Below are 18363 nucleotides of genomic sequence, written 5' to 3' on the forward strand. Positions count from 1 at the left end.
TTTGAATCTTTCCTAGCCATTATTTTATTTACTAAATGCCCATATCCATCCGCAGGGTCAGAGAGTATTTTGAAGAAATTGACAACGGGTTTTCGATGCGTTTTGACGTTATTTCTCACATATTCTATTACACATTTGCGGTGTTTTTTAAAACGCTCTCATTTTGGTTAGCTGCATCAATTTTGGAAGATTTGTGTCCGGCTTTCTTGGTTGTGGGAGGCGGATCTACTTTTGAGGAGCGTAGAGAGGCTGTGCTCCGGTGCCACTTATCATTAGATATGGCCACCGTTGTAGAGTACGCTGAAGCGTCATCTTCAACTTAATTTTATGAAATTTCACAGCGTTTTCTACACGTCGGCCTCTGCGCGCCGGACGAATGTCCTTTCTCGGCCCGTTCGTGTTTGTTTTTACATGTCTCGGGAGGCGATTGTTGCTGCGTGGCAGGCTGGCTGCGAGAGTCTCCTAACTGGTCGCTCGGTCCCGCAGCTTGTCGCAGCTGAAGAAAATAGAAGCAGTTGCCAAGCGAGCGATCGGCACTCAGTATTCGCTTTGAACGCCTCTCTACGTTTGGCGGAGATCCTCATCTGACGTTTCCGCAGAGTGTCGATTTTTGCAGCCGCACGGACTTTGGCTTTGGGTCGTTTATTCGTCAGTTGGTGAGATTGTTGACTGCATACTTGGGTGGCTAACACAAACTAGCTTTCCAACCCGAACTCGTGCGACGACAGCTGTCATTGGAGAAAGGAAAGTGATCCCCCCAAATGCGTGTGTCAGCGAAGCGGGTTTCTTTTGGATGTACACACTCCGTCTTTCCATCAAATGGGCAAAGTTGGGAATAACCTTGTGACGTTGGATTATTATGATATGCGTTGTGCATTTTTGAGAACTGCGGCGTTGCTTCATTGGAGCGAGGCTAGCTAGCTCAAGTAGCTCGCTAGCTAGTTGAGTGATAAAAGTGCGACGTTTCATCTCCCAGTATTTTGGACATGAAGAGGATAATTCGTTATTCATAGGGCTGGAAGGTAAGTCACATTCGGAAGTAAAACGAATTGTTTCCCATCCTAGCTTTTCACGAGAAGCCGAGCCAACATTATCCAGCTTCCAGGCTGATGTTGGGGTTTTGTCACCGCCTCGGTTTTCATGACTCAGTCTATTCAACGTAACGGGTCAGTCAATAGAACATTTCAGGGGGACTGTTAAATCACAAATAAATACTCAAACGTAAAACGGACACTGTCTTGTATGATAGTCAAGTATCGTGAACCTTCATTTAAAAGTACAAATCCAATATCTTTAAAGAACAACGCACCATTTTCACTTTTGTGTAGCGGTACAGTTCCCCACAACAGTTCCGTTCCATTGAATAGACCGAGCCTTCGTGTGTGTGTGTTTGGTACAATTGTACCACCGTTGCCTTGAATCCAATTGGTATTGAAGTTTCTACTAACACCAAAGCCTTCAGTTTACCACCATCCGCAGATTATTACGTTTAAAATCAGCTGTCTGACAACAATAGACAGCAACATTGTTTCTGTGTTTTGACGTAGGAGGGAATTACGAGTATCCCGAGTTGGCCAACTAACTGCAACCATGGCTAACCTGTTTGCTCTGTGTGCTTCACATTAATTACTCTCAAGAGTTGTTTTACTGCCAAGTCTTGCTTAAACCTCAACCTGGTCCACTATGGAAGCTTAGCCTGAGTATGTGAAACAATTTCTTGTGCGTTTTCTGGCATGATTCAATGGATTTCTGGATACTTAGTACAGAGAGTAACACAACAGGCTAGCTCTCGTTAGCTGTATGCAAGTGCTTTGTGCCCACACTTGAGTTAACAAAAGCTAACGTTAGCATGGCTCCAGTAGTAGCCACGGTGGTCATGATTGCTTGCCGATCACCAGTTCCCAGTGTTGGAGGCAGAGTCTAACCCTTTATTGATTCATGTGGTGGCCTTTATTCTTGGCACCGGCTGATCTGGTTATTAATTTGCCCATTATATGGTCCTCTCTGTGCGTACCATTCTTCATTACATCACCACAGTTGGAGGATCAATGCTGGCTCAGGTTTCTTTCTTGGTCATTCATTGCTGCAGGACAAACTGTTGTCCCAGATATTCTGCCTAATTCCTAATTTCACATTGATTTTACCGTTTGTTTTTGTCCAAGACAATGATTATTTTTTTGTATGATAGACCACTGCCATTGTTTTTTCACATTAACCATTGAACTTTAGTGTGAGTGTACTGTACTCTCTCTCTCTCTGGCTACAAAGCTGTTTCTGGGGGTTATAACATCGTATATGAGTGAAGAATGGGAAAAGAAATGAATGCCACAAATTGGTGAGGAATGAGGTGGTACAGTCTCAGACATCTCCCAGGGTACTGATACAAAGTGCCTGCTGGTTGCCAGAATTGGTCTGAGACTCAGAAGAATGTTCATTTTTACAAGCTTTCTACTGCTGGACTGAAGGACTGATGCACAAAATGTTCCATGTGTCATTAAATGTAAGTGCATCCTGTTTAAAAATACACCTTTTTTTGATTTTATGAATTGGGCATTGGAATCACCCATTTGAGAGATGGGTTTAAATTTCAAAACACTCTCTAACCCCTCCCAACTAGTAATCAAGATTTAGAACGATTGCAAGTTCTTGTGATCTACACTCATTAGGCACGTCGTATTAGGAGAACAAATTGTTATAAATTGATTGTAGAATAATGAAACCGGAATAGGGAGATAATGCCTTCCCCTGGTACCATCATGGATACACAGGGGCAACTCTTATAGTCGGATAATCCTCAGAATAAAAGAGAATTGGACCTGCAAATATGGTAAAATTATCAGTAACTTTGGCATCTGAAAGGCTAGACGCTTTCCAACATTGCTCTTAATATCTAATGTTATTCCAAAGCTTAGTTCATACAGTATACTACCAATAACCTTTTTTCCACTGAAACCTTATTTCAGCTATGGCCCACCCACTCATTTATTCACTGCTCACTGGCAGTAGTTACAACAGTAATGGTGGACCAAAAGGGAGAAACCAGTCAGGCTGTTGGTGGCGACCAGTCCATCTCCACACTTGGATGATACAGCGCAGGCTTTGGTTTCAGTCCTGAGGTGACTCTCCCAGTGAGCTTGATGCTTATGGTGAAGTGTGAAACCAGCGTTTGAACCTTGGTGTGGTGCAGGGAAACACAGAAAGCAGGGGTTACCAGAAAGCATCTGTTTGGGGTTTGCTTTGCTCTAGTGGACGTCTTGGCTGTGTGTCTGCTCCAAATGTGAAACCAACCTATCCACTCACTCGAAATGAATCAATGTGATTAGTTAAATGTCTCCCAGGCATTATCTCTCATTATGAAAACGGTTAATAAAGTAGAAGCATAGTTCGTATTAAAACCCTATGATGTCATGAGGGCTTACACCTTCATAAAATGAATCTGTGTAGAAAAGTCCAGTGTGTGGAAGTGTTTGTTTGTGGTTCTCCTGCAAACGCCTTTTCTTTTGATGTTGTAGCTACATTATGACACGCCACGCGTCCAAGCACGACTCGGTTTGATTGCTTTTCATGTGACATTGTGACCAACGATGGCATTGAAATAAGCTGGAATCACCAATACGTACCGCCTTTCCAGGATTTGATGTATGTGACCTTGGTTAACCATGGATGCATTTTGCATGGTGGTGTCTTTGGGCCTGACAATTTTCTTATCCGCACCCCTTAGAAAAGGTAACATGGGGTTACACTTAAGCACCATTGTCCGAATTCATTTTAAAACAGTGGTTTACAAACCTAGTCCATGGTCCTCTTATTCTTCTTCTCCCTCCTAACCCTCCGATGTTTCGGACTAACTCAAGAATTAAGAAATGGTGCTAAATGAGGGCATAAATATTCATATGCATTTTTGAATTAAGTGAAGAGTTGACACTACTGCTTGTACAATGAAAGGGGTGAAATATCAAGAGGAGGAGGTCATGTTAGGGTGGGCAAGAAAAGGTAGGAACGGTTAAAGGGTTCCACTTTTAAAGGGCGAGGCAAGGGGGGTGATGGGTACAGCTGGGGGGAAGGGGGTGAAATGTCGGGGATGTTACGGAGGGGTTCGGCAAGAAACATTGGAGAGCGCGTGTCTGTCGTTTGCGTGGATTTTGCACAGAGCACCGTGCCTACAAACGCCTCCAGCGACTGTTATTGTCGAGAAGAAGCCGCGCCATAACAGAAACGATGCGCTTCCCCTCACCCTCTGCAGGCAGCGACTCCCTGTCAGGCCGGCTCTCGCAGTAACCATTAGCAAAGGTCAGGGTCAAGAGAACGAGCGAGTCGGCATCTACCCTCCTCAGCCTGGGCTCGCGGAAACAGGAAATGTCTTTTTTTGGGGGGGGGTGGGTGGGATTTTGTTATTTACAGGTGCCGGAAAATTAGGGAGAAAGGAAAAGTGTCTTACCTCTCCAAACATGACTTGCTGTGTGGATTTAGTGTACTCACACTCTGTTGTTGCGCCATACTTCTCTCCTTATTGTTAATATTGCTAAAGCAGAAATTAAGTCTCAGTTTTGCCTGCTCCTTTGCCCACTATTTTGTTCGGCGAGCCACAAACCGCATCACCCCTCCTCCCATCAAACTCTTACATTTGCTCTACCTGGCAGCAAGTGCAGCGCGCTCCGTATGCAATGTGAAGGGCTCTCTACATATCACTTCAAGTCTTCATATTATGCACAGCCTGTGTTCAATAAGTCCGATCCTCACACCTCCTTGAAGCACATTTGTGAAACATTTGTTCAAATTCATGCTGCTTTCGCTCTACATAGTTAAAAAGCAGCAATATGAAAACGGAATAGGATGAATTCTAGTTTGTATAATGCGTATTTATGTTAACATTCCTTCAAGTTCATATTTTATTTTTTTCATTTTTCTTTTCTTTTGCGGCATTGTGTTCTTATCTTTGGTGCTGAGGCAAAAGCTGCTGTATTATTAGTTTTCATTTTGACCACTGACAACTTGGTGCAATCCTGACCAAATCACAATCAAGCAAATTATCTAACAAATGGCAATTATGTCTGGACAAATCTGAATTTCTACCTTGTTATAAACTAATCATTAGAAATGGAAAATATACAGATTTAGCTTTAGTCAAATCTAGGCAACGTGTATTCCCTCACGCGCTCCACGACTACAGGCATCAACACTGTCAAATGCAAATACTGCGTGTGCGACTTACAGTTAGTCACATACAAGCAACTGCGTATCACGATTCTGCTTGCTGGCGCCTGACTACTTATTACTCGGATACACTTTCTCATCTTGTGGACTGTTTTGCGGTTTGGGATTTAAAAACTCAGTTGTGGGTTTTTATTTTGAGTGCACCCCCCATCACACCGCAATACAACTTTTTTGGCATTTCTGTGCTCCTGGCCACTAGACCGAAAAAGACAGGAAGAAACTGTCAATTCAAGTCAAGGGAAGGAAGGCGAAGCAATGTTTTCCCCTCCGGTGGGCGTAGATACTGTATGACTTGATGCTCCAGCCTTGTTAAGAGGTCCTTCAAGAGGTTTGATGTTCACAATGCTAAACAAAAATGACTCATAGCTAGTTGTGTGACAAGTGGATGAATAGAGCTCTGTAAAGTAGAGCCTCAGAGCGCAATCATGGTCACCAATCTATGATAATTTGCCACTGGTAGCCATTGAGTTTTTTGTCTGTCATCTTAAGAAAATCACCCTCTGCGCTCACCTTTAAAATGCCTTTTTAATATAGGGGCATTGTTTGCTTTATTTGTACCACAAGAAGTCAATTCAATTGTTATCTGCACATGTTATGTAAATAAAAGCCATTTGAACAGAATTTCCCCCTACCAATGTTTCCTCTAGTTTCCTTATTCATTAAAAGATCTTGTCATTCTCATAAATGTTTACCGGTGAATACCTGTTTCCTCATACGTGATATCGTTGGAGGTCCTGAAGCATAGATCAAGTTCCCTCCAATGTATGTAGTTATGCAAATTTGATTGCTTTGCCCACAAATACCCAACAGCAGTGTTTGCCTTGCTCTGACAACGTCAACGTCACCTCTTTGTTTGTGTGACGCAATTAAAAGTTTACCTGGAACCGATGTTTGTTTCTTTAACCTCCTTTCTTTCATGTTGACTCTTTCAATGACTGAAAGAGTCAACATGTATCTGTCAGTTCCTCGTTAAGGGGAAATTAACTTCCTTGTTAATCCTCAACGAAAGATCGTAGAATTCGTAGAAATAGTCAGGATGCGAAAACGCTGTTGCAATTATGTGGTTTCACAGCTAAACTGTCAGCTGCAACCGGAGTCGTCACGATTAACTAGCAACACAAAGGTGTAACACAGAGGTAATGTAAGCTATCATTGGCATACAGACAAAATCAATATACAGTATCTTTCCCCATTGAAAATGATCCACTCGGAGAAGTACAAAAGTCAATTCATAAACCCTCTTAAAACTTCTCCAACAGCCGTCTTGATAATCTCCATAACTAACCAACACAAGTCAAAAGCAGTTTGTCCTAATATCTGTATGAAGACTGTGAATGCTGACAGTTACAGTTTTGTCGACTGTGGCAGGTAATGATACTAGTTGAGGTTGAAGTAAATGCCGAATTAAAGACATAACAATAGCCTGTGTTCATATCATCAAGGCTGTGGATCTGAATTTTCAGATACGCTATCACAACGGACCATAAAGATTAGGGAGAAACCTGTTGGCTAAAATGGCTGCCTTTGAGATTTGGTGTGTGTATATATGGAAGGGTTTGTTTGGTGAAACCATGACCAGCTGATATGCTCAACATTGGGGGAAAAAATAAGACATTTTGAGTCTATAGTACTGAACTAAACGGAAATATTCTCCCCTCAGTGGGGAGCAGCAAGTCCGAAACCTGGATCTGCCTTGACTACATCGCCAAGCAGAAATTGCTGTTGCTTCGCCCACCAACAGCAGAGAGAAACATGAATTGGTTTTGTGTATTTCTCTGCTCAGAGTTGAACGGTTTTTGTCATTCGTTTTGGTCCAAGCCCTCGTAATAACAGTTTACTACCCAGGATTGTCAACCGCATGTTTGAGGCTTGAATTTGAGTTTGATAAAAGTAAGAATCGGCACAATTAACAAGGGATCGTTGTTTTAGAGAAAGAATCGTTTCCCCCGTTGTGTCTGAAAGGTTTTGTTTATTTTTTTGTGTTTTGTTGGCCATTTAACACATAGCGTGACTGTCTCCTCCTCTCCATCTGTTCAGAATGTCATCAGAGGATAAGACTGTGGAACCCTCTGACCAGGGACCCTCACCGCCATCCAGCAGTGTAGGGGCCACATCCACAGGAAGCCCTGCCCATACAGACAAGCGCCCACGTGGCAGGCCGCGCAAGGATGCCGCTGTCATCCCACCCCAGGCGCCACCCCCATCCACACCCAAGAACAGAAAAAAGTATGTTTGCGCCTCGATATATAAACAACTAATCACGGATGTGGTTGATGTGATCCCACGCTTTAGTTAGGCCGGAGAGGAATTTCTTGCAACATGCAATGATTGGAATATTCTGGCCATGCAACATGTATGTGGCACTGATGTAATTAAGGATTGATCCAATACTGTTTATACAGTAATGGTCCTGTGGTGGGGTGCCAGTTCGGTTGCGCTTCCTTCCTTTACTCATTATTTTCTCACTTTGTGAAGGTAGGGCCTCCTGTTTGTATCATATATAGGCTGACTTGGCACTCAAAGAAAGAAGCAGACAACCGCGTTATGAGTTTTGTGAGACCATTGAATTTGTGACAAACAATATGAAAATTTAATGAACAATGAAATGACATTGCAGATGTTCCATAGGCAACACAATACCTCCAAAAGCAGAATGCTCATACAAAAAAGGACAAGTTAAAACAATGCTCGATAATTTGGCTTAAGTCAATTTAAAACGAGATATGAGAGATTGATACAGAAATTGACTGATTAATGAAAAGTATCATTCAAATTAGTGTTTCATGAGAAAATATTAAAACCAAGTTCAGTAACAGATTGTCCAAATTTCAGAGAACTGCTATGAGAACTGAAATCACAGCAATCGTGGTTCTAAGTTAGATAAAAGAAAACATCTACAACCCCAAGAGTTATGTTCTATCTCAGAATAAATGTGTCCCGCAATTTAGGCACAGATTTTCTTATCTGGCCTCGAATAAAGTGCCTCTTCTTTGTGTCTTCAGTATCAACACACAATGCAGCTTAGAACCACTGTGTAACTTAATGCTTGCAAGGTTCTTAATTCTCTCTTCAGTCTGTCCTTTCAATCAATCTTAATACCCTGCTTGTTTAATCTACGAGCATCCACACAATGCGTTAATGCCGCAACCTTTGGATGACCTGGGACATTCTTAGATTGCTTCATGGACGACAGTTCATCAACATGCTTCATGATCTTTATGCGGAATGAGCAGCGAAAATACACTTTCCTGAGTTGTCTGTGTAATAATAATGGAGATATGGTCAGAATCAAACACAGTGTAAAGACGATGCATAATTCATCCGTTATATTTTATATATTATATATATATCCATTATTAAGCACACTGATAAAGCTTCACTGACTGGTGTGACAATATGTTGTTGTAAGGGCTGAACCAAGTGACGGCCTGTATATACAGTGGGGTGCGAAAGTTTGGGCACCCTTGTTAATTTTCATGATTTTCCTTTATAAATCATTGGTTGTTAAGATAAAAAAATTCAGTTAAATATATCATATAGGAGACAAACACAGTGATATTTGAGAAGTGAAATGAAGTTTATAGGATTTACAGAAAGTGTGCAATAATTGTTTAAACAAAATTAGACAGGTGCATAAATTTGGGCACCACAAAAAAAAATTAACTCAATACTTAGTAGATCCTCCTTTTGCAGAAATAACAGCCTCTAAACGCTTCCTATAGCTGCTAATGAGAGTCTGGATTCTGGTTGAAGGTATTTTGGACCATTCTTCTTTACAAAACACCTCTAGTTCATTCAGGTTTGATGGTTTCCGAGCATGGACAGCTCTCTTTAAGTCACACCACAGATTTTCAATAATATTCAGGTCTGGGGACTGAGATGGCCATTCCAGAACCTTGTACTTGTTCCTCTGCATGAATGCCCTACTAGATTTTGAGCAGTGTTTAGGGTCGTTGTCTTGTTGAAAGATCCAGCCCCGGCGCAGCTTCAGCTTTGTCACTGATTCCTGGACATTGGTCTCCAGAATCTGCTGATATTGAGTGGAATCCATGCGTCCCTCAACTTTAACAAGATTCCCAGTCCCTGCACTGGCCACACAGCCCCACAGCATGATGGAACCACCACCAAATTTTACTGTAGGTAGCAGGTGTTTTTCTTTTTCCTCCATGCATAACGCCCCTTGTTATGCCCAAATAACTCAATTTTAGTTTCATCAGTCCACAGCACCTTATTCCAAAATGAAGCTGGCTTGTCCAAATGTGCTTTAGCATACCTCAAGCGGCTCTGTTTGTGATGTGGGCGAAGAAAAGGCTTCCTCTGCATCACTCTCGCATACAGCATCTCCTTGTGTAAAGTGCGCCGAATAGTTGAACGATGCACAATGACTCCATCTGCAGCAAGATGATGTTGTAGGTCTTTGGTGCTGGTCTGTGGGTTGACTCTGACTGTTCTCACCATTCTTCGCTTCTGTTTATCCGAGATTTTTCTTGGTCTGCCACTTCGAGCCTTAACTTCAACTGTGCCTGTGGTCTTCCATTTCCTCAATATGTTCCTAACTGTGGAAACAGACAGCTGAAATCTCTGAGACAGCTTTCTGTATCCTTCCCCTAAACCATGATGGTGAACAATCTTTGTTTTCAGGTCATTTGAGAGTTGTTTTGAGCCTCCCATGTTGCTACTCTTCAGAGACGATTCAAAGAGGAGGGAACTTACAATTGCCTTAAATAACCTTACACCTTGAACCTTAAATACTCTTTCTCATAATTGGATTCACCTGTGTAAGGAGGTCAAGGGTCACTGAGCTTACCAAACCAATTTTGAGTTGCAATAATTCATTCTAAAGGTTTTGAAATCAATAAAATGACAACAGTGCCCAAATTTATGCACCTGCCTAATTTAGTTTAAACAATTATTGCACACTTTCTGTAAATCCTATAAACTTCATTTCACTTCTCAAATATCACTGTGTTTGTCTCCTATATGATATATTTAACTGAATTTTTTTATCTTAACAACCAATGATTTATAAAGGAAAATCATGAAAATTAACAAGGGTGCCCAAACTTTTGCATCCCACTGTATAAAACCACATTGCATCCTTCTGGTGTGAAAATTACATTACATTACATTACGATCATTTGGCAGACGCTTTTATCCAAAGCGACTTACATTATAATACCACCCTTCGCAGAGGGGGGAGCAATTGAGGGTTCGGTGCCTTGCTCAGGGGCGCCTCGGCAGGGGCTCGAACCGGCAACCCTCCAATTCCCAAGCGGAAGCTCTACCCACTGAGCCACTGCCTGCCTATTGAGCCACTGCCTGCCTATAAAAAATAAAAATAAAATGGATGTGTGAAATCAGAAAGGAAAACTTTAGACATCTGCATTTCAGAGATTGCTCTGCTGCGTTTTGGTGTCACAGTGCACGGGCAGTGTGTGTGTGTGTGTGTGTGAGATGTGACATAGAGAGAGAGAGAGGGAGAGAGATGTGTGAAGCACAGAGGTTGATGCTTTCGATTTCATTTAACTGATTAATCAACTGAGAGAGCCAAGATGTAATTTTTATTGACAGGTAACACGGAAGCCAAATACAGTTTGAAATGTCGCCCAGATTTTATTTTGCAGAAAATAACCTTCAGACCGAAACGCGTCTGAACATGTCTTTAATTGTTGTGACAGTGAGGTTTTTTTCAAGGTTCAAAATGGCTTGCGACTGATGTCTAAAAATTAGGGAACATGGATGTATGATGCAACCCCGCAATGTCTACATCCATCCATTGAGTTGATCGTAAAATGACGTCACTGAACATGATCATATATACTGTTTATTGTACAGTAATGGTGTTTAATGTTTATCCTATTATGTGATCAAATATCAACCATAGCACAGCATAGCTCTCCATTGTTTCTTGAACCCCATTTTAAGTAGTAGTAGTTGATTTTGCCAGGAAGTTTGTTGGCTGGTGTGTCTGGATTGGAATCACCCCTGCAGCATTTCAGAAACAAATGGTATGAGCTGTAATTGGATGATGAATGAGATATGCTCAAGTGCAAACCTTTTCCTGTGAATCTAGATAAAACCATGTGGTTATAATATCAGCTGCTGCTCTTTTCTGATGCAGATTGGGGATAAATGAAAAAAATACTGACGTAAACTGTTAAGAAGCCAATTGGTTTGTGACTTAGGCAGACATGTCGGCTGTGTGTTTCTGCTGTGGTAGACCTGGTTGGTGAAATTTAGACTTGCCCACGCTCCATCTGCTAGTCAGTCCATTCCGAAGCAAGAAAAATAAATCCTTGCCGGGTTTTCCAGCCTCTGCCCTCATGGCTGGGACTACTTACCACAGCATTATTTTCACCCTTTTTTTTTCTCTCTCTCTCCCTGTGGTGGGACTGAGAGGAAGGGGAGAAGTTGTGCAGGGTATGGGGGTTGGATGTTAGTCTTTACTGGTAGTCAGTGAAATAATGAGCTGTGTCAAAGATGAAATTTGATGCCTTTAGCAGGGATAGGTATAATTACGGTGCATGTTGTGTAGCCCTCTGTAAACACGTCACCGCCATTGTGCTCATAGATGAAAATGTCACCCATTTTGGGTTTTTGGTTTGCCCAGTGCAACTAAGAATTGCAAGTGTAAGTAGTGAAAATGTAAATAGTGTTGCCATTTTGCTGTCAGTGTAAGCAAGTCTAGCTGGGTGCTGATGCACTGCCTGCAGCATCACACGTCTGACCTTACTGATCCCTCGCTGATCAAGTACTTAATCTAATACCTATAATATCAGGCCTCTGAAGTCGTGTTAATATCAATGATTGCAGTCTGTTAAAGTTCTCTTCCGACATAATAAGCAACACATTGAACAGAGACATTTGGGCGATAAGGCATTAAAGCTTGGACTGTATTGGCTGTTGGGATTTCTCTAGTTTGTGTTTCTAACACTGATTTCTATAGTCTGATTTCAGTCAGCTATTAAAAAAAGACATTTTTCCTGCTGATTTCCACTGCTTCAAGAATTACGCTGTTGGCCTCTACGATGACATAAATAGGTATAAATTGTATAATAATTGTATATATTTTTTTTCCATCTTTATCCAATATCTATGTTTTTACCAAAGCCTGTACTTCATTGGGTCTTTAGCCTAAAGGATTGGGAGAGTTCTTTCCTGTTAATGTTGGATTTTCGGGTTGTTTCTTATCTTGACGTGGAAGTCATTAAAGGGAGGGGTTGATTTGGCTTCCAGCCAGTTGTGATTTTTCCCTCTAGTGGCACTGAAAATTACCCCACCCCCACCCCATCCCCTCCCTCACATCCACCCCCCTGTATCCTCCTGAGTGCTCCTGAGACATGCCGCTCTCATTGGGGCTGTTAGGCTCCCTCCACTTAGCATGCTAACAATGGATGTTGCTATTTAATTTGTATCCGTGACAATGATCCCCTCCACATGGCGCTTGGGAGACTGGGTGAACACAGTTCCCTTTGGGTGCTGACACTGACACATCTCTCCATACTGTAAGGTGTGTGTGTGTGTGTGTGTGTGTGTGTGTGTGTGTGTGTGTGTGTGTGTGTATGTGTGTGACTCACCTATAGTAGCTTAAGTAGATGTGTTTTTCTGATTTGCTGACAGGGGCACTTTCAGGATGTTATGAAAACTATGTGGAAGTTTTTGGGGTTAGTGCCAGAAAGGGATGACAAATCTTAAGAAGTGTGGAGAAGGAACTGGTGAAGAAGGTAATGAGAAAATAATGCTTAATGCAGAGAAAATACTGAACTGAAGTGAAGCAGCAATGAGATGTTTTTGGGTCACTTGGCGGAATGTAGACATGTGAGTAGGCCCGATCAAGTTTTTCCCTCTGATCCTGATCCATTTCCTCAAACATTGAGTATCTCCCATTACTGCACTCTAAGCCATATACTGTGAATTTTTATTTTTCCTAAAATGCAACCGCACACTTTGCCTAAAGTGTCTTTACACAGTTATACAGAAGATTTGATGCGCTTCATTTGTGAATAGCCGAAGAATTCAATTCAATAACGAACATAATACGTTGTTTAGTGTCTAATGTGTATGTATAATACCCATGGAGATAAGAGTATATGTGTTGGATGTGGTAGGATCTTATTTAGGCTGTTGGGAGCTGAGGTTATGTTAGTGCAGGCAGGATGTTAATGAAAAATCTGATATCAATTTACACACCCATTATTACCCTTATTACTATTGTTATTATAATGAGTAGTAGTAGCAATAACATTAGTAGTAAAGACATGGTGCCTGCAATGTTTTCCAATGTGCTTGCTCATGTGATTGTGGATTTCACATTTCATGAGGGACTGTTGCTGTATTATGAATTTATATGTTATATTTATACATTGAGATGAGAAAATTAATTAAATTAATTGAATTTAAACCTTCCTTGCTCACAAAAAATGTCAGTATTTATTTTATTTATTTACATACAGTACTTACTTTGCCACTCACACTGCTGTAGCTGAGTGTTAGAGTGGCTATACAAATGCTGATGGGTTAACAATGCGTTTCCTGCATTTTTCAATCACTGTTGCTGTCAGTAAGGGTGTCACGTTCAGAACAGTGTTGGACATACAGTATTTCCTAATTAGCTGCACTCTGGAACACGGAGCAAAAAGGGAGACGGCTCGTGAACGGGACGATATGTTATAACGCCAAACTAATTATCCAAAGCGAATACTGGCACATAGCACTTCTAAACAGTGGTCTGGTGGTCAAGTGGTTAAGTTACCAAATACTGATTAACAGAATAGTATGTTTTGATCTGTCTTGTGTTTTCATACATTTCTAGATCTAGGACATTATGAGCCTGGAGTTACTGAGCAATCTAGTATACATTGGCTGTAATTCCTAACCGCCCCGCCTTGTTCATATTATTGAATATATGTATGCATTTGTGGTATCTTAAAAGGCAGTTATCACTTATTTGAGCAATGCCTATATTGTTGTGTGAAATGCGGCTAATGCGTGCTGAGAGCTTGCACCTTAATCAAACTACATGTACTGTGAGTCATCAGCATTCAGTCATTCAGCAAAATACTGTAAATGATACTATAATGTATAATTTTAGTTCCACGTTGCATGAAAGCAAAGCATCTCGGTGCATTTGAGATATCTCAACGACGGCATACAAAGCTTCATCTAATCATCATCACCCTAAATTTGGTTGAGCACTCATTTGAGGATGATGTTACTGCCACAGCACTTGGTTTTGCCTCTGTATTTTAATTCCATTTTATTTATCTGACATGTTAGAGTTGAACTGTCCAGATTTGTCTGGCTCCAACTTTGACCTCCAACATAGGGCCACCACTTCTACCAGGCTGTATCATACATCCCCCCACTACCACCCTGCTGCTGCCCTTCTGCCTTGCCTAGCGGCATGAGTGCCTCCATGAAAAATCAGTGACAGCTGTGACTATATTTAACTAATTCATGACGCCCCACTCACTTTTTTCCCCCATTCTCTCTCACTGTCTGTGTTTGTTTGTCTCTGCTCCCCCTAGGGGTCGCACCAGAGGGAGGGTTGTTGTGGATGAGGAGGACAGCATGGATGGAACAGAGATAACAGAGTCCACGGGCCCTAGGGACACAGGTGAGATCGTGCGATTGTGTTTTTGATCTGTGATGATGATTGTGACTTCTTGAATTTTTACATCAAGCCAGCCTAATGCAGAGAGTGCTCCACATGAGTTTTCAGTGAAGGTATAGAGAAGACTCTCCTGGAGTGGGATAGATGAGAGCTTTTTATTGGCACCCTATGCTTCGACTTGAGGGCTGTAATTGAAAGGGTTTAGCTTGAGCTGTGAAGCTGCACTGGGTGTGTTTTTTTTCCTCCTCTTGCTGCTTCCATCTCTCCTCCTGCTTCGAGATTGGCATTGAGGTGCAGTGGGAAAGAGGCCAAGGCTAATGCCCTCTAAAAGCTTTTTAAAATCCCATCAGTCTCTCCAGACCCATTTATGCGCTTTTTTATGTGTGTACATCACATCATGTGACCACACCTCCCATTCTCGTACTGTACATCTTAGTGTACAGTGCTGTGGTGGAGAGATTGGCAAATGGGATTCAGGAAGTGGCTAGCTTCTGCTGTTGCTGCTGTTACTTGACGGCAATGGTAGATTTTTTTAGCAATAAAACAGGGTGCCAGTTAGCTGTTTACAATCTACTTACGTGTTCATAAATACCCCAGTAGTTCTGGTTGTCCCTGCCTCCAGGCTTTTGGCAAAAGGAATTCACAATTCTATACAGTCTACCCCTCTAAAGTGCTATATGTGCAGCTGAGGTCAAGTACAGTTGAACTGTGTTTTTGAAATGCCAACACAACGGGTGACATTTCAAAAATAACATGTACACAGTAACCTTTGCCTTGTGAAACTTGTCTCCCATGCTGTACATTTCCATGCTCGCCATTATTTAAAACAGTTCACACATAGCTAGTTGAAACCATGTCTAGTCATCCCCGTGAAATAGCTTCCATTATAACATGAAATTCTCATTAGATTTACAAATGTAAGAATCAAATGTACCTGGTATTGGATATTCGTAGAGGTTATTGTAAAATATCTGGGAAAAAAAGGTGATACACAATTTCCCAATCATCTTCATGTCCCAAGATTGTAAACAGTCTTACATGGGTGCATTTGGTTATTAGGAGGTAATGAGCTGGAATTTGTCCTTGTGAAATTCTATTGGATGACACAGAATCAGTGTGATGATACTCTAATTACACCTAATGAAATGTTAATAAAAATTAGCCTGCCCCAAAGTGAGAGGTACGTTTGGGAGTTGCTTTACATGATTAGCGTTGCGAATTGAGCTTTTTTAGTAGTTCGATCGAAAAGCTCTCACAGTGGTGACAAATTGAGTTCTTGAGTAGTTCTGGCAAGACTCACCATTCTTATTCAATTCTCCTTCCTCAGAAATTATTCCGGCCAGTCAACTATGTGCTCAGTGTTTTGCAATGCCTGCGTCGTTACAGCTTTTCTCCAGGAGCTTCTGCATTCCCTGTGGGTTCACTGTAATCAGTGCTTGAGCATATGGGCACCATATCCTACATCCATCTCTCTAACAAAGGCTTATTTGACCTGGAAGAAAGTGCCTATAATGCGCTCAACCTGCCTGTCATAAGGCAGGTTCAGCAGCGTTGAGCTTATATCTACCAGAAGCTTCATGCTGGTTTTGCTATCCCAGTTAGCAGTGAACTGAAAGGCAAATAAGCAATAGTTCAAAATGTCTGTGTTGCTCACAAATGCATTGGTGGGCTTCGAATGGTTTGTCATTTCTTAACTAAAGTCTGATCGTTTCCTTCTCTGTTACCAGAAGCGCAAAACCAGCCAGTGGAGGCTGTGGAGTTAGTGACCACTGAGGGGCCAGAGGAGGACAAGCTCTCTTCCCCTCTGGCCCAGAGCCCTCCAGCCAAGGATTCAGCAGGACCATCTGTCCCAGCAAGTAGAGAAGTCAAAAGCAGGTTAGAAACTCTACCCTCCTTCTGAACACAAATGTAAAAAAAAACAAGTGAAATTGAAAGTGAAAATGCTTGTGTTGTGAAAATTGTCCAAGTGTATTACTATGTATGAGTGTGAATGTGTGTCCTGCAATGTGAGACGCTAGCTGCTTTGTCGTGTCCACATGCATGGATGGACAGAAATGGAGTCATCAGTTGAAAGCGGTGCCACTCCTTTCCCAGGTGCCACTCTGTTAAAGGTTGTAATCAATCTTCTGGCCTGAATGCTATCAATGCTGGTGATTGAGGGCAGGCAAGCAGCATCTCAGGGGATCTTATTAACAGGGCCATCGCCTCCTTAAAAAAAAAAAACACCATGAATATATGCCACCTGCATTATTTCTATCAACTTTCCAGCAATTTGGCCATTTTTATTCTGTTTTTGTCGCTCTCAATCTTTGTCTCCAAAGTCCTCTCTCCCATGGAAGCTGTTCTATGTCCACGTTCATTTATCAGTTTAACATACCGCTCGGGAATCTAGCTGAAAATGTTGTAACAAAAACACCAGTGATGCTTATTATCGTAATAAATGCTTACTTTTCAAATAATAATGAGAGTTATTCGTTGTTTTAGAAACATATAATTGTCACACAGAGGAATACTCAGTATATTTAGACGCAGCAGAATAAATACTCTATATGAACCTGTGATTAGTAAATGTAAAATGTAAAAAATCAAATTAGGAAGATGACACAATGGCATCATGTTTCAAAAATGGGATTTACTGTACAATTAAGGGAGGGGACTTTGTTTTGCTATTGTGAGAATCATTTGCTAAATAATGTTCTCAAGGAGCACCATTGCTACAGCAGGGTTGCTCCCAACCTCACCCGCAGCTCACTGAGAGGTCTGAGTCACTCCCTCATCTTCGTCGTAACACTTTCCTGTTAATCCGCGGTGCTGCTCATCCGCTGGTTACTGCTGTTGCGTGTTCCAGCGTTTTGCATAGGCAGTTGGCGTCTTTACTGAAATGATACAGATGTTGATGATTGGTAGTTCTGTATTCACTCTGAATATACCCTTTGTGAATGAAATCCTCCAAAACCGGCGTTTATTCATCTCATTTTGCATTTCCTCGACTCAAAGTGCTTGCCTGCCTGAAACATTAAATTTAAATTGTGCCCTCATAAGTTTGCATTTTGAAAAGAAAAGGCAAGCTAGAGAGAAATGAGACACAACCTTAATTCTCAACATAATAATATATTCTTAATGAATTATGGTCTTAACAGCAGTTAACTGATAATTAATTAATCATTAATATCCCTAGTTGGGGCAAGTAGAGTCCCATTGCAGCAAGGAAGAGGCCTTAATTCATAATGACTTGTGTGGCGCCATATTAAGTCACGGTAGGTATATATAATTAATTAAACAGCCCCTCTCCTCCTATTTTCTTTGTTTCAGTGAGCATGTCTGTGCCTTCTGTTACTGCGGTGGCCGTAGCCTGCTGGGTCAGGGGGATCTGCTCGTCTTCAGCGCTACACCTAAGCTCGACGCGCTCGAGGATGGAGGAGGCTCGACAAGCGACAGCAATGATAGTGATAAAGCCACTCAGCCAATGGCCGGAGAGACCACCTCAGGACAGAGGGAGAAGATGGAGTCGTAAGTAGGCGTGGCTCACCGTCACA

General features: G+C 41.7%; 1 protein-coding gene across 9 annotated transcripts in view; it reads left to right on the forward strand.

Moving 5' to 3' along the window:
• The first annotated feature begins 284 nt into the window (after window positions 1-284).
• The window catches only part of kmt2cb (lysine (K)-specific methyltransferase 2Cb), a 57872-nt gene continuing 39793 nt past the window's right edge, over window positions 285-18363 (forward strand). For 8 of the 9 annotated variants that reach the window (XM_076144897.1, XM_076144899.1, XM_076144898.1 and 5 more), the window contains exons 1-5: window positions 285-1022; window positions 7252-7440; window positions 14742-14830; window positions 16555-16702; window positions 18140-18337. In XM_076144897.1, the coding sequence (XP_076001012.1) occupies window positions 7253-7440; window positions 14742-14830; window positions 16555-16702; window positions 18140-18337 (623 nt within the window). In that variant the 5' untranslated portion in view covers window positions 285-1022; window position 7252. The remainder of the gene's footprint in view (window positions 1023-7251; window positions 7441-14741; window positions 14831-16554; window positions 16703-18139; window positions 18338-18363) is intronic. The other variant, XM_076144905.1, reaches the window with a different exon arrangement.

This window comes from Genypterus blacodes, unplaced genomic scaffold (genome assembly GCF_046128005.1).
Source record: "Genypterus blacodes isolate CSIRO-AG114 ecotype Tasmania unplaced genomic scaffold, CSIRO-AGI_Gbla_v1 ptg000029l_1, whole genome shotgun sequence".
Classification (NCBI taxonomy): domain Eukaryota; kingdom Metazoa; phylum Chordata; class Actinopteri; order Ophidiiformes; family Ophidiidae; genus Genypterus; species Genypterus blacodes.